The sequence below is a fragment of the Labrus mixtus genome, chromosome 24, assembly GCF_963584025.1.
Source record: "Labrus mixtus chromosome 24, fLabMix1.1, whole genome shotgun sequence".
NCBI classification, from domain to species: Eukaryota; Metazoa; Chordata; class Actinopteri; order Labriformes; family Labridae; genus Labrus; species Labrus mixtus.
Genome location: NC_083635.1, coordinates 6,970,079 through 6,989,955, shown reverse-complemented (window position 1 = coordinate 6,989,955; position 19,877 = coordinate 6,970,079). Strand labels below are relative to the sequence as shown.

Genomic DNA, 19,877 nt, shown 5'->3' with positions numbered 1-19,877 from the left:
CTTTTTCACAAGTGAATGACAACAGCATTTGAGGGATCGACAGAATAAATGTGTATATCAATATTAATCTATCTAGATCAAAGATAGGTCCTAAGAAAGATATCGGCCAATATATCGGTTTTAGTGTTTTTTATCTCTCTGATATCGATATCAGTATCGGCCTCAGAAATTTCATATCGGTCAGGCCCTAGAATTGAAAGCTGGAGAAACATCTTTTGTACGTGCCAGTAATTATCCCCCAAACTGGCCCATGCCATTGACAACTTCCAAATACCTTGTAATGCTTTCATGTGACCCTCAAAGATAAATACATGTTGAAGAAAATAATTATGCATGAGGGCATGACCCCTCTTGACCTTGTTTATGAGTTGGGTATTTTTGCCGACCAGTCCTTTGTCTATGGAGAGACGTGCTTGGATTTGCATAATGGGACCTCATTCAGGTTTATGAACTCTCGGTTCTGAATATCTTAATAACAGCAGGGCTTTGCATGATGAGTAACAGGGATAACAGGAAGAATAATTAAATTATTTCAGAGCTCAGAGTAAATTAGATGTATAGATCAATTATAGAAAAAACCTACATTTTTCCACATTCAGCTGTCTGTTAAACCAACCACTGGGGAAACAGATTGCATTCCCAAGATGACAAATAGCCATGGCAGCTTTTTTCTGATCACAAAAAGGGTGACTGATGAGCACACTCGTCTCAGAACACATTGATGAGGCCTTATGAATAAAGTGTTTTCTTGGACTCCCAGTGCATTATTAAAACAGCCAAACAAATGTTCTGCTGAGATGCTCAAAACACGATAAGCCTACACACCTCCCTCATGCTGTTCAAGATAATTAGCTAGTTTTCAAATCTATCACTTCCTTTTTTTTTCCTGTTTCACTTGCTGAGATACTGTCTGAACATTCATGATGATTAGATACCCAGCTAAAAATACCTATAATAAATTTAAATCATGACAATCTTCAATATTGCTTGTGAGTCTCTTCCTCTGTTCTCTCTATATCTTGTGTTTATCCCTCATAAAGTACACAATGTTTGAGGCTGTTTTAACTAGGACTGAGTGAAAAGATCCCTGGCCACTGGGGATCTCTCCTGAAGAATCCACAATTTTGTGACACCCTCTTAACAGACCCCAATGCAGGATCCCTACATTTGCAGAGCTTTGTTCTACTATCCAATTTTTTTCCTTTTTCCCAAATGGCACCATTGCTCATTATATCTGATACCTTCTCTACCTGATGTATGAGACCCTTCATACTTTGCTTTCTAACCAGAAGCTGACAGCAAATCCCATTCAATCCCAACTGGAAAACTTGAACTTTGATCTTTTTTTTAATGACTTAATGGGAAAGACAAATAGTAGGCATGAACACATCAAAAAAGAAAACTATGAATGAAATATTACATAACTTCAGATGTAGCTCTGGTGTGTTTTTAGGACCTTGGAAGAAAGCTACTTAGTATCTTAATTTGACATATCTTTCCATTGTGCCCCCAAACCATTCTAGACAGTATGGACAAGTTTAGTTTTCATGAACTAATGACCAAGTTTATAGTAGAGCCCGACCAAATTTATCGGCCAGCCAATAATATCGGCCGATGGTGATCTGGGAAAGGAGTTACAGGTCAAATCCGAACCTGGGCCGCCCGCCTGAAGGACCACAGCCTCTGAACATGGGGTATGCACACCAACCGCAAAGCCACCTGTGCCAGTCAAATAGCATTTTTTGTTTGCTTAGTTCCTTAGTAATGACATGATGCAAATGCTCTAAAAGCTTTTTCTTGGATGTTATTCATATTGACCTTTATAGGTAAACTGAGTGACCATATGCGCAATCTTCTGACTCTCAACAGGTGACTATGTGGTGATGACCGTTTACTTCGATCTCAGCAGACGGATGGGCTATTTCACCATCCAGACCTACATCCCCTGTATCCTGACTGTCGTCCTCTCCTGGGTCTCCTTCTGGATCAAGAGTGATGCCACGCCTGCAAGAACAGCTCTAGGTACACGATTGCATTGCCCTAGCAGCTGGGGTTTGGAAGGGTCCACTAAATCCATCTTGGGGGCAAACAAATGGGCACTTAACTCTTTTCTTTTCTTTTCTATTAATGAGTATGTAAGGAGGCTATAGTCCTCATTGCACCAACCATGGGTTCAAATCTGACCTCGGCCCTTTACTGCATGTCCCTTCTCTCTTCAGCTGTCCTATCCAATAAAAGGCAACAAGGCCTAGTGAAAAAATAACTTGGGGGAAAAAAAAATACAAAATTACGCCAGTTATGTTAAACTCCCCGCCACCAAACTTTTAAACTGTAAGCTAATCAGTATATTCCTGTAAAAGTCATGGAATTTGGAAATAGACATTTCCAGGCCTGGCAAAGTGTTGGAAAAAGAAGTAAACCCTGCAAGTTTTCAGAAAAGTCTTGGAAATTTGCCATGCGTGTAACTCTTACCATCACTCTTTTGACTTGTCTCACTACCCCATGTTAACCCCAACCACAGACACTCAGAGACTACAGTGTGTAGGTAAAGCATGACCAAAGGCAGTGAAAGGCTTGTGATCTCCCCCTGACAGCAGCTGGGACACAGATGCAAGCTATCCCAGTCCTGATCAGATCCACTACAGCTCCACAACAAAAAGTCATTTAGCCTTTCTTCTCCAGTACGCTGCCCCTGTTTTCAGGATGGCCTGATACCTGATCCCCAGGTTGAAAGAAAGGAGTGTAACGCAAAGTGAAGCACTCACATAATAGCAGAGGGAATTGTCAGAAGGAGTGAGGAGGATCAGTCCGACAATCGTGACAGCAAAAAAAAAAAGAAGGCGATGCTGTTGCCCCCTTTCCTACTGTAATCCCACAGGGCAGTATACCTTGACAAGCTGCTAACATGTTCTGGGTGGGTATCCAAAGAGCTGTCACCGTCTTACACAGAAGAGTTCCCTGTGAGAGCCGTCGTTCTTACCAGTACTCGTCAGCAGAATTATAGTCAGTGTGATTGAAAGAGCTGACAGTGCTGCTCATGGGAAAAGCCTATCAAGAAAGCAGCGAGTTACAGATATTTGGCAGGAACATCAGTCCCCCCCGACTGTGCTGTGAAAAGTTGGAGGAATCTTCTAGCTAACTAGAACTTGTAAAAAGGTTGAAGGAGGAACATTTGGTTAAGGTCAGGTGTTCTATTCCCAGCTCCTGCAGCCACATGTTCAAGTGTCCTTGTGGAAGACAGTGAATCCTTAACAAAGCGACCTGATGAACACAGTACAAAGCAGCCTCTGCCATCAGTGTGTCAATGTGGTGTTATTGGTTAAGTGTGACCTTCTGTGTAAAAATGGCTTTGAGATCAAGTCTATTTACTATTTACCCTCAATTCCATTGAGGCATGGTCTCCCTACAAGCTGTTCAGTCCTAGTTTCTCCTCAGTCAGAAGGTTGTGATGAGGAGACACTTGGTACAGATTACGTGCATTAAGTCAAGGCCTCTTCAGTGTGCATGAGATACCTTAAAAGGATCAAGTTGCCTTGAGTTTCATTCAACCTCAATCACTTGCATATTCATCTGAAGAGTTCCAGGTATATCAACGGCTGCATGTTTATATTCCAGCCATATGATCGCCATGTAAGACCAATGAACTAGGTGACCCTAACTCTATTACATGGACCAATACCAATACTGATTCTGATTTCTGTTCCATTTTGACCCAGCACAACCTCTGGATCTGTCCCCCTTCCAATGCTTAATCAATCTAGACACTTCAAAGAATATAGCGTAAAACCTCACATTGGGGAAAGCCACTTCTTTAATGACCCTGGGTGACCACATTTCTTTAAATTGATCCGTGGTCTCATCTTGTCCCGTAGAAAGTCTTTGATAAATCAGTCGCATTGCTTAGGGTTAGGGTTAGGGTATATGCTAACATAAATAATAATAATAATAATAATACATTTTATTTATAAGCGCTTTTAAAAACTCAGACACTTTACAATAGTTAAAACATAAAGAACAGCACAGTAAGGACAGACTAACGGACATCGCAGCATTGCACACAAATCATAAAGAAAACAACAATAAAGATAACAACAATAAAGGTAAACTACAGAAAACAGAAAAAATACATCACAATCATACCTTCAATGACATGTATTGTCCCTTAAAGAGAGAGCTGTAACTTTCCCCATTTATTCATATTCATTTTTTTAAGAATCCCTCCTTTAAGTATTTCATGCCTGAATGTACTCATCTAAAATGAAATATCGTAACATTCCCAGAGGACATGTATTTTTTTCTCTCCTAGAAAGGTAGACAATTTGCCCAAATCCAAATTTTGAGAGACGACATAAGAAACCCCCCCTCCACACGATCAAATGCCTTCTCAGCAGCAAGTGAGAAGGCCGCCACCAGTACTATGTTAGGGAGATTCACATACATAAGTTTTCACATAATATCAGCTGAAGCTGTTTATTATTTCAAACCTCCTTGATCCCCATTTATTTATATCTATCTATCAGTATGTGGTGCTTCTTGTTTTCCGTAGCTGTGAGACTTTTAGTTGTTCAGACCCCCCTGGATGAACAAGAATCCCCTGGTTGCCATGGCATTGCATGGTAACGATTCCCACAGTCAGAATGAGACTATGAAATGAAAAGCCATGACCCTGATTTGAAATAACAGCACAAGCTGCTGCTAAAAAAAACAACAACATAATGTTAGTCTTCATTGAGATCACACAGCTTACAGTACCAGATAAAAAGAAAAAGATGGGGAGTTTTGAGGAATTAGAATTTGAAAATTGTTAATTTACCTGATTATGCGCTTAAATCTTATTGAGCGTGGGGAAACGAGTCTAGACGAGCAATAGACGAGAGGAGGTAGCTTGAAATAGATGGGAGAAACTCGTCTCTATGGAAACCACAGGCGCAAGCAGTGGCACACTCTGCCAATGAAAGACATGTGGGAGATGAGGATGAAAGGGACCGAAAAGAGAGAGAAAGGGAGAGAGAGAGAGAGAAAGGGACAAAGAGATAGAGGAGGGGGTGAGATGTAGCATGCAGAGGAATAGGAAAGGATAAGAAAAGACGGCAAGATTAGGAGAATCGCGGATGCGCGTTACAGCAGTATAGCGATGTGTCCCCAGTGGGCATTGATGACATCGCCTTTTGAAAGCATTGATTGTATTTCACCAGGAAAACAAAATATTTTCCTGAGACGCCATGGGGAGCTATTTTTCAAACAAAGTGTTGATAACACAATTAGAAACAATTAAAAAAGATCTCCAATAAATGATTGATACTTCAATTACCTACAAAAATGAATTCTGTGATCATGTACGAGTCGCTAACAGTCCCCTAATATGGAAGCTGGTCTGGTAGTTGAGCAAGGCACCGAACCCCTAACCACTCTGGTGCGCTCCCTGCGTTGCAGTGTGTGGCGACCCCACTCAAAACAATCACGACTTGAAAACGACAAAATTACTTCTGAAATAAGAAAGATTTGATGGGAACCTCAATCTGAAAATGATGATCATAATCATTTTAAGTAAACACAAGATACTTGTACCCTGATGACAGGATAAGCCCCTCGTCCTAATTATGCCCCTATGCCCTGCTGATAAATGACTTTAACCTACCCTGTGGATTTGCCACCTTAAAACAGCATTGCAACTGATAAATCAGAGCCCTTTGATACACCTTCTTGAAAATGTGATCTCCAGGGTTGCAGTGCGTAAAAAAGCGTTGCCTCTCCAGATTGGTTTATGGATTTGAGCTCGTATGCTGCTTTTCTAGTCTTGTGACAACTCGAGTGCTTATTAGACAGCAAATCACACTTTCCCATTCACACCACATTCACACACTGACACTGATGGCAGAGGCTGCTATGTAAAGTGTTGATTAGTACAACCTAATACAATTCATACACTTTCACACATCACTGCACCACAGGAGGAGCCATTTGAAGGTTCAGAGTATTGCCCAAGGGCACTTTGATATGTTGCTGAAGGAGCTGGGCAAGAACATCCCACCTTCTTGTTGAGAGACGACAAAGCCCCAACCCCATTGTTCCCCTGAATTCTATCTGAATCTTTTTTTTTTTTTAAATCAATTTCCCTACTTGTTTAACTTGAAGCTTGATCCTATGTAGCTGAACCTCACCATACGATGTAAACATAAAAAAAAAACGGTATGTGTTGACAACTTACTTAAAGGAAGAATATGTGATTTTTCACACTTAAATGTAGCAGAAATCAAATATATCCTCTGAAAATAACTCTGTGAGTCATGACTGTCTACAATGAGTGTGACACCCGAGTCCCACTGTCTGTGATGCTTTCCGAGCCGTATCTGTAGTGTGTTTACATCGCCAGGACGGCCGGCCGACTCATCCCTTTGCGTATAAAAGTTGTTTAACTGAGGGACTAGAGAAAAGAAGAATAACATCCTGTACTCAGTGATTATTTGAATGTCATGTAAGCGTTTTTAGATCACGGTCATTTCCTGTTAATTTACATGCAGTGTGAAGCTACGAGCAAACCAAAGAGCGCTAGCATTAGCATGCTAACACAACAATGCAGCCCGAGTTGTTTTGGTTTCATGCTGGTGCTCAAGTGCGACATCTGCTGGATCAAAAAGTTTCATATTCTTCCTTTACTCAAGGTTTAAAATATTAAACAGGTACAAATATATAAGCCACAATGGTGGACATTAGGTTTGTCCCCGACTAAGGATTTACAAAAGTCGATCCTGATTGGTCAGATTTTGCTGAACTGACCATCAACAAAAGGACAACACCAAGAAAACCCAGAGAAGGACACAAGACATGCATTGCTGCATGAGGTCTCAGTTGGAAAGTAAAGTACTGCTCCTTCACTTTGTAAAGTAATGCTCCTTTACTCCTCAGGTATCACCACAGTGCTGACCATGACCACCTTGAGCACGGTGGCCAGGAACTCGCTGCCTAGAGTGTCCTACGTCACCGCCATGGACCTGTTTGTCACCGTCTGCTTCCTGTTCGTCTTTGCCGCCATGATTGAATACGCCATGCTCAACTATTACTCCTACAGTATACCTAAACCGCCGGCCAAGATGCACAAAATGGTAAGTGTGTGGTCAATACAGTTAGTAAGAAACATACATACAGTATGTTGGGGTTTTTTTTACACAAAAATGGAATACACTTGGAACTTTTTTTTTTATTTTTTATAGCAATTGCTCTTGAGCTGGAGCCTAATGCTCTGCGTGGGCGCTCTCAAGGCTGCACCTGCCGTGAGAGCTTTTCAAGCCGCCAGCACACGTCTACTAAGACTGAGTCAGCCGGCGCTTCTCTGTCTCGTCCCTCTCGCTCGCTACCTTCCCACTACTGTACTTTCTCCGAGTATAGAAGAGTTTTGCTGAATGCATCTCAGGGCTAGAGAGGCTTGTCAGCTCAGACTGAACAATTAAGTTGTGTTGCATGCGCTACCCTCCCCCGGCGTTTCTTCCCCTTGCTGCCTTGTCGGTAAAGGAAGCCACATATTTTACCATATTTCACAATTTCCTCACCCAATGTATGTTAGACCCGCTCTCTTAACTACACAATCTTAAGCTCTTTCCCTACCAAACAGCTGAGTAGAGGAGTTGAACATTTTTTACCCATTAGGTTTTTCTGCATGGTTATATAACATCTGCGGGTGTTAATCTTTTACATATTATGTATATTTTATTAAACAGCAAAAAAAAAAAATCAAGGGTATGGAATTCCCCAAAATTGGAAGAGAGGAATCTCACTTGGTAAGATGGCCTTTTTTTTTTAGCTCATCATTTAAAGAATAAACTGAGAACATTATGTGTTTTATGTTAATTCACCCTTGTTGACCAAGTATAGCAGTACTTAGTAGTAGTGTAGTACTTTCATAGTCTTGAAAACACATTGTCACTTCTGTTACATGGAGGCTGTCAGGCAGGGCGTCAAACTGCCTAACAGGACTTTGATCAATTCATCAGTGCTTCAGGTTCAGTGTATTGCCCAAGGAAAATTCAGAACCCTAACCCCTAACCCTAAAGGCCCTGACAAAGAACTAGTGGCGCCTTTTGTCTTGGCCAAAAAGTTGCACTAGAACACACCGCAAAGACTACAGCCGACGGCCGACCACCACATACGTTCTGCACATGCTCGAGAGGCAATAACTCTCCATGCCAGCAGGCGGCGGTAGTCTGTAATCGTCATTCCAAAAAGGGGAAAACCGAAAGACACGCAGCTAAATAGACAATTTTTGATGCGAGAAGACCATTTTCTCACCGCTGTCGCTCAATACTCGTAATATAGTTCTAACGGAGAATAATGTCTGATAAAAAGTTGAAAATGGCGCTGGTGTTTTCAGTCCTGTTTCGCTTAGCTGAACAGCCAATCAGAGACATTCTTAACTCCAACCACGCCGGTGACGGCTCCTCCGATTCAACATGTCGTCCAAAAAAGGCCAACTGGGGCCGAGTGGTAGCGACAGACCCGGACACACCGCAAAAACTAGGGCGATGACCGCTCACTGACGGTCCAAAGGCCGACGGTCTCCTTGATATGACAGGGCCTTAACCCTAACCCTAACCCAGGAGCTGAAGACGAACTGCAGATCTCCAAATGAGTGGACAACCTGTTCTACCTCTGAGCTACAGCTGCTACTTCCTTATCGATGGAATTGCCGGTTACTACTTAGCAAGACGTAAAAAATGCTCAACATATTAAAAGTAATCATAAAGTACAGTATGTCTTACAGCTAATGATGCAGGTCGTTTTTGAGGACCGTTAGTAAACTTAATAGGAACAATGATGACATATCTCTAATGTTTGTTCCTAGCATCCCCGGACCTATCGCCTTGAACTGTGCCCGTCTACACAGAATCAAATCACACTCAACCACTTACAACATGTGGTAATGCACAAGATTGATTTATTTTTATCCACCGAAGCAATTTGACAACAGCAGAACGATAAGCATGTATCCTCACTGAGAGACGCACTGAGTATCCAAACTGATTGTTTGATTCTCCAGAAGTGCCAAAAGGCAGCTAATGCGCTGAAATGAAAACAGGAAAAATATCACTCATTATATCAAGGCTGTATTTGTTTTTGCATGCTAAATAGAAAATGGAAATTTGTGGGCACTGGCTTCAGGCTGTTATCTTTAATGTTAATAATGAATTGTCCTTCTGGTCACATGAGTTAGTGTATGTTTTCTGTGTATACTAGAGACAATGTGGTGGCTGTGAAATCAGAGCTAGAATCTCTAGGCACATGAGTGAAAATGTTAAACGACTTATTAACAATTGTTATGGTTGTTTTAGTGATGGTTTTACATTGTGTCTTATGTGTCATGTGTCTCTACATTTTATGGTTTCACCTGGCTGCAGAACAAATTCCCCCGCTGGGACACTAAAGTGAATTTGAAATTGGCCTCAGTTAAACTGAATGTTTTCAGCATTGTAGTGAGGACAGGTTAACAGGAAACCTCTGCCTGCTAATGAAGCCTTTAGGCTTATAGACAAACAACAGGCTCCAGCTCATACATAATGTAAAAGTCTATGATTATCTTTTTAGGATCAAATCAGATTTTTTGGGGAAAACTAGTTGTCCAGGCATTAAGCTGCTTAAGCATTCCAGCTTATGATACCCTGCTTAATAAGCTGCTTCAAATTCCAGTTTCCAACAACACCGTTTGCCTTACCCGTGACAAAACAAAGATTCTTCATCCAACATGTAGACACTGCCACCAAGTGGCTGCTGTCAGTATGTCACTGTGTGAAGCGTCACATTACCACAGTTCAACAGGAAGTTCATTTCTAAAGAGCTAATCAGTTAGTAGCTTAGTGTTTCTCCAAGGATTAATGTTTTATCAATTTAGCACTCGTGTTTTTTTTATGATTCACTCTCTGAAGCTCAAAATTAAACAATTAAATGACTGGTATATGACAATTTGGTAATCAGAAGACAGAGGAAGGGACACAGCTGATATCAGAGGCTGTTTCCAATTAACGATATCAAGTGTAGCAGATTCACTGTAGAGCCTTTGTAGCCATGGATTGGAGCCACTGGACCACAGAGAAAGTTCCTCTGGGAGTCTACATGGCTTAATAACCCTTCATTCAATTCACCAACAGTCGATACTTGCACATTGTTAAGGTCTAGCCATTTGTTAATTCCTCCAACATATCGCATTCTGATTTCTTAACAGGCCTACTCATCTTTCAAAATTGGCCACGCCCCTCGGCCCATGATGCCCATGGGCCACTCCCTGCTGTGGCACGACTACGAAGACAACTGCATGAACGAGTGCCTGGACGGAAAAGACTGCGCCAGCTTCTTCTGCTGCTACGAGGAGTGTAAAGAAGGCGGCTGGAGGAGAGGGCGGATCCATGTCAATATACGCGAGCTGGATACCTACTCGCGGGTTTTCTTCCCCACCTCTTTCTTGCTCTTCAATATAGTATACTGGGTCAGTTACCTTTACCTCTAGTCTGTCTCGGGAAGCGCCCAGCTGAGCAGCCAGTCTACCAACGCTTTGGACTTTGGTTTCATGGTTTAACGTCAAATCTACAGGTGGAGGAAACGATGATGACCTGTTCGATATGATGGGAATCTTAAGAGATGTGCTGCACCTCCAGTGGTATAAAAAAAAAAAGGACTGTGGCACACGTAACGCTGTGGAGGAAGTGGGTTTCCAGGAGAAAAAATGTTTGGCAGTAAATGCAAACCATGAATAGATTTCTCTTCCCCTTTATGAATCTCAAAAAAACAAACTGTTTGTACTGACTTCAGAGATGTTGTAGGAAAAAGGTGTGCATTGCTTAATCTTGATTGTTGTGACGGGGAAGCACCCAAAGTGCCTTCTTTAGAAAGGGTGCACCACCGAGAGAAGCAGCAAGGAGTTCCCCCTTTTTGTCACCGTTACCTCATCGACCACATTTAGAGTAGAGCCGATAAAATCAGCTGATATTAGCATATCCAGACTATTGGCTACTTTTCTAATCGCATTAATTATTATTACTAGTAATCATTATTACTAGATTTATCCACGAGTCTAAAAGCATTGCATTCGAGTTTCATTGTATTACACTAGCAGTTCTCTTTCACCAGCAGAGGGCGCCATATGGACTACAACAAGCATATTCAACCTCCATAGTGTGAATCGATGATGCATGAACATGCGTTACTTTCCAGTTGAGTGCCCATCTTAAATAAAAAAAAATGTCTCTACAGTTTGAAGATGGATCTCAAAAAAGATATCAGCCACTATATCGATATCAGATTTTTCTACTCTCCCTATTATCGGTATCGGACCCAAAAATCCCATATCGGTCGGCCCCTAATTTAGAGCCGTTTATTCATGTAACCAACCCAGAACACCACCACTGTAGATGTTTAAAACTAATACCATTCATTTGTAGCACTAGTTATACTTTCAATTAAGAAACTTAATTATTATTTGTATTATTATTATTATTATTATATAAATTGTATTTACACAGAAAGTCAATAAGCCCACACAAACAACATTAATTTAAATATATAAGTGTCAGGGGCTTATTTAGTCTGAGTGTTAGTCAAGTCTGAGCTTTTGTACTTGATACTTCATGAGTAAGAGATGCTGTTTCAGTAGCTGCCAAGAACATTCATGTGTTTTTCACAAGTTAAATTCTAAAAAAAACAAAAACATACCAAGCCAATAGACATTATAATAATCTCCTCGGGGGCGAAATACACAAATGACCAGATGAAGGTCGCAGAAAGTGTCGTTGTTTTTTCCTTCTGATAAGTGGAACATTTTGGGAATACAATTGCAAAAAAATAAGAAGAAATTAATAACAAGCTATCAGGGCTTAGCACAACGACTGGCTACAGCTAGCCTAGGTCAGACCTGGGTGTTGTGTGCGGTGGACCAGTAACTTCCACTGGTTTTGTGACCAATGGCAGTGTCAGTAACTTGTGGTTTGCATAACCTATAAAAACTATTTTGTAAAAAAACAAGTCTGTTATATTACAGTGGGGTTAGAGAGAGTGGACTATTCACTTTTATAACGTTGACTGGTACTTTTCTATTAAAGGCAGGGTTGGTAATTTCTCAAAAACTAGCATGATTTTGAAAGTAGCATTCCCTCAGTGCTCCGTCTGCACCCAACCCCCTCCCCTCTGTGCTCCCTCAAAAGCCACGCCCCCTCACTTACATGCACAAGCGCCATTGGTCCAGAAGCGGACCTCAGCTCATCGCTTTGACCGTGGGCTCGAGCATGCATGGAGTAGAGAACGAGCATGGAGACAGGGAGCTTCCTGATTGGTTCATCAGATTGGTACCTCGTGGCAGACATTGGTCAAAGTTTTTACATCTTTACAACTGCTACAGATGACGGATTTTCTTCCTGCCTTTTTCAGAGCACACGAGTTATTAATTTCTGTCAGGACCTAAAGACAATTTCAAAAAAAATCTTAAAAAGTATATCTGGAGGAAATGACCAACCCTGCCTTTAAGCTTCTTTTGTAGACATATTTTAACTACCATTAATCACATTTTACCCATACAAGGATAAAAAATATAATTTACTGCTATGACAGCTGGAATGATGTCTCGTCGTAGTATCCTGACTTATTGCACGGGTTCAAATCCGACCATGGGGGGGGCGGGGCTCCGTTTTCCTGCATGTCATTCCCTCCATCCACTTTCAGGACAGTAGAGTTTCAGCTTATATTGTTTTGGTGAAGGCTTCTGTTTTTCACACTCCTGCAATGTGCGCAACCAAAAGGCATATTTCTTGTGACACTCCATACACCCCCCCCCCCCCCCCCCCCCCCCCCTCCCCCCTCCCCTCTTAGTACAAGGAGCAGTGCTGTAAAATGGATTATCCACTGGGTTCTTGAAGGCTCTTATGGACACACACTTTAACAAAGAGAGAGACGTGGACAGTCCTGGAAACATTTGGGGTTTTATTAATTTATTTATTGATTGATTGTAATGTTTTTTTGCTCTTGCATTTTTGCTTTGTGGAAAAAACCCAACGTCTAAAGACTCACTTTTTTCCCCCCTGAACTTGTATATTATGGGGGGGGGAAAAAAAGCTTTTTATGTAGGATGTATCTTATTAATGTTTCTATTTTCATACAGTTATATATATGGAATGTAAGTTAGGACATTAGCGAGGCCGGGTCAATCTGGTTCCAGTTCAGTCAGTTCATCACTGAAACGAGGACATATTTAGGATTTCATATTTGGATCTTTTAAATTGCCACATTGTCTCATTTGAGACTTAGTCATTTCCTGTAGTATTTCAACAAGCCACCCTATATGTGAATCTGTGAACTGACTGAAGTGAACCAGAGCTTGGCCCTCACTACAGTAAACTCTCCTCACTTCTGATATTTCTACTACACTTTATAAGTGTCTTTGTCTGTTGAGATACTTCAATAAAACAAAAATCACTATTTTATACGTCTGAATGAAATCTCCTGTTTGTGTCAACTGACTGGGACCGGTATTTAGAAAAGCTGTTTTTCATCTACCAAGGACCAGAACTGAACTTGATAAAGGGCTTCTGAGAACATATCATGCTCATTCAGGATTTGAAGTGCACATCCGTTACTGGTATCTGCATTGTGCTGTTTTTGTGATTTTTTTTATATTGACTGAAGAAGAACCCGGACCACAAGCTGCAACTGTACAAGTCAATGAGAAAACACAAAAAGCCCTGTAACAAGGCAGGCGACCAGTAGGGGGCCCCAGACCAGTAAGGGGCTCCTGAGGGCCGACGTGCTTAAACCAAAGCAGTGACCCAAAATGTGCTAATTTTGCAACGACAGTAAGAAACCTCCCTAATGGGGCGCCCATTTGACAGCAATCACTCTCGAAGCAGTGGCCGAAAACGGGCACATTTTGGAATGACTGCAGGAAACCGTTCCAAGTGGGGCCCCATCTGACAGCACTCACTCTCACACTGGGCCCCACAGAGGGGTTTTTTGCCTATGGGCCCCAACAGGCTCTAGAATCCGCCTCTGGTTTCTGCCACACATGGAGCTCTGCGTAAGTTCAAGCAGGAAGACCGGTTATATTCTTTCACACATTCATTCAACCTAAACCCCTCCCCCTACTACTTCTCTCAACCAATCATCCTGCTGCACAGTCATTCTGTCTTTTCAGTTGCATGCACACCTGTTGTCGTTCATGTTGGCAGAGGTAGCATTAGCTTAGCCTCAGTCCTAAGTCAGGGCACGCTGGAGCATGAAAGACTCTGGTAATCGTCCAAGCTGACCAAGTCTCCGCGCTCAAATGAATATCCCCGTCTCATCATCGGGCGTCCCTACTGGATGCGGACCGGTTCATGTCCAGTTTACAAGTCGAGCCAAGCAGCTACTCCCTGATACCTTTACTTGTTACGATCGAGGCACTGACTAGTAGAATATTATTTCAAATGAACTATGGGCATTAAGATTGAAAAAACATATACTGCATATGTAATTCTTCACACTGTGTGTTCCTTAGTCGTTCAGTCACATGGTCCAGTAGGGCTTCATATTTAATACATTCAATCTGAACCATCCAGTCCATTTCTCAGCTTCACTTGTAGCGTCAATCATTAATGCATTTCCTCTCCATCGTGTGGGAACGTCTAATTTGCCCGGTATAGGAGAATTATTCAAATCACCTTGGGAAAAGTAAACAAGTGGCAATAAAGAAGTAGAAATGAAATCCTGCGGTATCATATCAGGGCTGTTTTTTAATAATAATAATAATCAGCCAGACATTCAAATAATACGTTCTTTTTTCCAGCTTGAATGGGCTCGTTCTCTAATTCCTCGGCCGGGTGTCTTTCTCTACAAATCTGCAATTTCAATGTTTTCTCCAGACTGGAATGATGCTAGGGTTGCACGATTAATTGCACTGTTCCTGATGTGAAGATTGTCCATAATCACATTATGAAAGTCGGAATTTATTTAACCTTGATTGACAACTGACCATACTGTTCAAAAAAAATGTTCTTCAAATAGATGAAGCTGAAGCCAGATCAAACTCAAAGTCATTGCAAACAAGATCATCACTTAGAAATGAGCTTTTTCAGGAGATTAAATACCTGGAAGGCCGACTAGGAGGCGCTGCAGCATCATAAAAAAATATCACAGGTCAGCCCCCTTGTGATCTTTTTTTATTGATTTGTTTTCATAGGTATTTCTTTTCTACTGATCACTCCTTCAGAGAAATGTTAAGTCACTTCAAGAGGACGCAGTGCATTTTAGTACCTGATGTTGTCCACTAGAGGGCAATATAGCACCATATTTGGAATATTCTCCTTCTCCTCAACCTCTCAAATTTAGGTTTTCAGAGACATCAAAACCGTCTTCTCACTGGCTGAAATGATAGTGATTCTCCACGCAGGAAGAACATCTGGACACAATTAAAACAAAATCACGACTGCGGATGAAAATATTTCAGATAGATTTACGTTGTTGAAAGTTTGAGTTGTACATGTTTTAAATGTTGTGCAGGTAACTGTAAATGACCCAGTATGGAAAGAAAACATTCAATCATTCATTGAGACATGCAAGTTGTATTGACCAGGTACATTTCCTTTTAGTTGTACCATTAAACCAGTTCGCAAATTAGACAGATCAGCATTATAATGTAATGTATTATAATACTCAGTTGAAACTGCTAATTCATATTTACAAGTGAAGCACACAGGGGTGCCAAGTTCCTCCTTTTTTTCCAGGGATAAAAAAAACAGGTAAAAGTGGCATGTGGAGAAAAAAAAATAAAAAAAGCTTGTTGTTGTAATACTCACTTCGTCCACTAGAGGGAGAAGTGCACAACAACTTCATGTTATAAATCCGACTGACAGCATTGATGTTTTCCTCCAGTAACACCACAGTTTCACAGTTTGGGATCAATAAAGTAAATGTATCTATGAAGCTTCACATACTTTTACCATTATTATTGATATTGTGGCTTTAATTCTATCTTGTTTATTGAGGTTGTTATGCTCTGTTTGTCTCTATCTCACAGTCCAGGCCCAGCGCAGTTTCAGCAGATGTCTGTTCAACTTTCTGGAGTCTGGTTTTGCCTGAGGTTTTCCCCCACTGTAACTTTGTTAAATGTTATGCTAAATATGTAGAAAGGGGGCCCTGAGTTCTTTATCTTTACTTAGTGGTAACTTCACTTAAACTGAGAAATAAAAATAATTCCATCAGTAGGCCTACCTTTTCCGATGTAGGATGTGAGGTCCACAGATTGTCCAGCATCCCCGGGTGGCTCAGAGCTCTATCTGGTTGTTGTCTCAGGTTTACAGGTTCGAAAACAATCAAAACAAAGTGGAGCTGGAGTGAACGAGCAGCAGCACACCTGTCCGTCCACGAGCTGCTAATTAACTCCTGCAGCTCCGCAAAACTTCGCGCAAAAGTCCCGTTACTGACAGACATCCTGCAGATCACCCTGCTGATCACCACAAGACAGTTACGACACAAGCTTTGTGCAAAACGTCCAAAAAAGAATCACAAAACTCCTCTCTCCTCTCTCCTCTCTCCTCTCACACGTCACGCTGTCGCTGCCTGCACGTCACGTAAACCAATTAACAAATCCAGCTACGTCACTTTTCTCTTTTCTCAAAGGATTTTACAGCTTTTAACTCACAAAATACATCAATGCATTTTTTTAAACATTCTTATTAACGCTACATTTTCTGTACAACAAAAATATTTATTAACACTTTGCAATTCTGTAATTATTCATCAAAACAAATATTTATTCCTATTTTATCACCAGGCTACGGTGCCAATTTCAAGGACAACTTTTGTGTTAATTGTCTACAGAAATAGCCTTTTATTAGGAATTAGTCCAATAATAGAAGTGTTCTCTTTGAAAAGTGCAATATTACTATTTTTAGAAGCAATACTCCCTGACCAATTACGAGTATTTCTCTCCTCTACAATAGAAGCAATACCTCACCGGCGCCACAAGGTGGCAGCATTACACCAGAGCAGGTCCAAGAGTGAGCACTTCTGCTGGCTGCAGAGCCCAACGCACAGGACACAGGATGATAATATCATCAATTAGAAGTTTGAATTTAAATGTATGGCTGCAGCATTTCAATAAATGTGATGCATAAGTAAAAGTGTAAAAGTGGCTATAGAGTATCCCGACGAGAACAAGTAAGGAATGTGGAAACGTCAAATTGAATAATGTGTGTTTTACCATATATCATGATAAAATGCACAATAAGATAATTGTAAGCACCTTCACGACCAATTTCTGAATCCTGTAGTGTAACATGCTGATGCACACTAGAGGTTATATGCACACATTGTTCATATTTGTGAATATTTAGACGGTTTTTAGGGTCAAAATAGTCAAATGGATCTTGTTGTAAAAATGATTCCGATTCATCGTTTCATTCAGCCTCTCCCAAAGCCGAGCTCACACATCTCCCACTCATTCTCCCCTCTTTCTATCCTTTGAACAGCGTGTCAACTGACCTGACATTTCAACATCTCATGGGCTCTTTTTTTTTTTTGACTGTCAGATGTTTGTACCAGAGCTGGGGAAGGATGAGAGACTTTCTGAACTCTGGAATCAAGAGAGTCCTAACTGGTGTCTTCACTTCCTTCCTGAGGCTTTATTCTGGGTACTGATGACATCATAGACATGCAAGAAATCCTCCATAAAACAGTCAGAAATGAACCATGTGTTATGTTGTTTAAGTGTATGAGAATCTTTTCTGCTTCAGTATTTTACTTTTTCTTTTAGGGAAGAACCAAAGGATAAGAAAAAGCACCGTAACTCAGGCAGAGGAAACACAGACACAAACTTTTCCTTTGTCTATTTCTTCTAAGTCAAAAAAAACACATACAGCGTTTGTCTTTAAATGACACGATCCGCCACCGTCAAACATCAAAAAGCCCAGTCTGTCTCCTAGCTGTCACGAGCTCTGAATTAATTGGCGTCGGCCAGCATCCCACCCACATCTTATCGTCTTGCTGCCCACTTCCCTCCCTAGTCGCCGTTTATTTATTGAGCAAACTGGCGTCTGAAACGCCTCAGTGAGTTGACACCTCGGCTTCCACCCTCCAAACGATGCCCGGGTTTGTCCGCATCAAAGGCCCCGACGCAGCAGCAGCAGCATCCAGTTGGAGGGGTGACAGAAAAAACTCCTGACAGGGTGCATTTGTTGCTGCTGCAGCCGGAGGGAGAACAGCCGGGGTTACTACTGTACATGCAACCCGGAGGAGTTAGTCACTTTGACATGAGCTTGAAGGAGAATAATGTGTTTACATGACTCTTTTTTTTTTCTACAAGGAAGTGCAGGACTAAGAATGTGCTGCACACACACACACACGCACAGTACTGCAGCCCAGTGACTCTGCAGTCTCACATTGGGCCCTCTGGACACGCGTCACTTCCCATCAGTCTCGTCTGTCGAACGAGCTCCTGGAGCGCCGGTGTTTTCGATATAGAAGTAATGAGCAACATTAAACTTTTATGCTTCAGTCTGAGCCCCATGTGTTTTAAAAACATCGTTTTTCATGCTGGGATAGCCTATGTAAGGATTAAGAGCTAACGTAATTAGCTACCAGCAGCTAGAAAAGCTAATTGAGCTAACTGTGAAATATGACCAGTAGTGAATATTGTTCTGTTTATGCCACAGGTTGTGTATTGAGATGGACAGACAAACAGACATCTGGGAGTGAAGCCAAATTCTTAGAGCTCCCCCTGCTGACTGGTTACAGTATAGGTCATAAACCGCACCTCCTCCATGTTAACAGATGTGGAATGGGTGAAACTCTAAACTCAAAATACGCGTCAATTTCACATCTTTTAAACCCGGATTCTTTTGTGATCATTATTCGTTTAAATGCTAATTTAAGCCCAAAGTGTTCACGTTTCCTGAGTAGTTTTGTCTATATTAGTTATTTGATGCAGAACAGAGCATATGTACGTTTGTAGCGTTGCAGCATTTGAAACTGTAAACCAGTTATGAATCCTTAAAGTAATGGGTGCTAAGGCTCTACTGCAGTACAGCACTCCTTTGAGCCAGAGCCAACGTCAACATGCTGACATGCTGATGTCGAGCATTTGCAATGTTTGCCCGAGTTCACCCTGTTTAATTAACGTGTGTTGGAATAGCTATCGTGCTAATACGCTCCATACACAGAGCTCAGTGTGTTTAAGCTACACCGGTGCAGAATGCTGTATGATTTGAAAGCTATCTTCACATGAACATACTGAAAATCAAGTTAAATGTCATTTTTCATGGATGTCATTGTATGCAGATGATTATGTGATGTTACATATTTTCTGTCCACCCATTAAACCTTTTCATTAAAACAATATTGACAGAGGCATGCATTGTTTCTTACATGGTACATGGTTACATGGTTTTTGTTTGATAGCGACGACTTATAAGATGGTTTCTATACTGATTAGAGCTCTCAAGCACTGCCCTCAATGTTGTGCTTTGCCTCTGGTCACTTCCTGTCAGCACCTGTGTGTCCAATCGGACTCAAAGCTGATCGTTTGCTCTTGCTGACATTGTTCCCTTTTTTTCTAGATCCTTGCTTGTGTTGTACTTACTCTCTGATGTACGTCGCTTTGGATAAAAACGTCTGCTAAGGGAATTGTAGAATTGTGTTATCTAACGAATTCAGTTGCTCCAGAAAGTGAAGTAAAAAGTGTTCACACGTGTTGACACACCGTTCACATCCACTAGGCACACATGACGCACTGCCCTTGAGCTACTGCTGTTCCTTTGAGTTTGTAATGCAGCTATAGTCAGTCTCTCAGTAGGTAGAGGTCATGTTGTTGAAGATGATGTGTTGTTTTTCTGTCTGTACACAGGTGCCTCGGTTTTTGTAGCCTTAGGTTTTCC

The 19,877-nt window shown here is 41.4% G+C and overlaps 1 protein-coding gene across 1 annotated transcript in view; it reads left to right on the top strand.

Annotated features, from left to right (window-relative positions):
* LOC132959702 (gamma-aminobutyric acid receptor subunit gamma-3-like) overlaps positions 1–12,776 on the top strand; it is a 58,683-nt gene extending 45,907 nt beyond the window's left edge. The window contains exons 8-10 of the mRNA XM_061032883.1: positions 1,870–2,022; positions 6,907–7,103; positions 10,211–12,776. Coding sequence (XP_060888866.1) covers positions 1,870–2,022; positions 6,907–7,103; positions 10,211–10,492 — 632 coding nt within the window. The 3' untranslated portion in view covers positions 10,493–12,776. The remainder of the gene's footprint in view (positions 1–1,869; positions 2,023–6,906; positions 7,104–10,210) is intronic.
* The last annotated feature ends 7,101 nt before the right edge of the window (positions 12,777–19,877 follow it).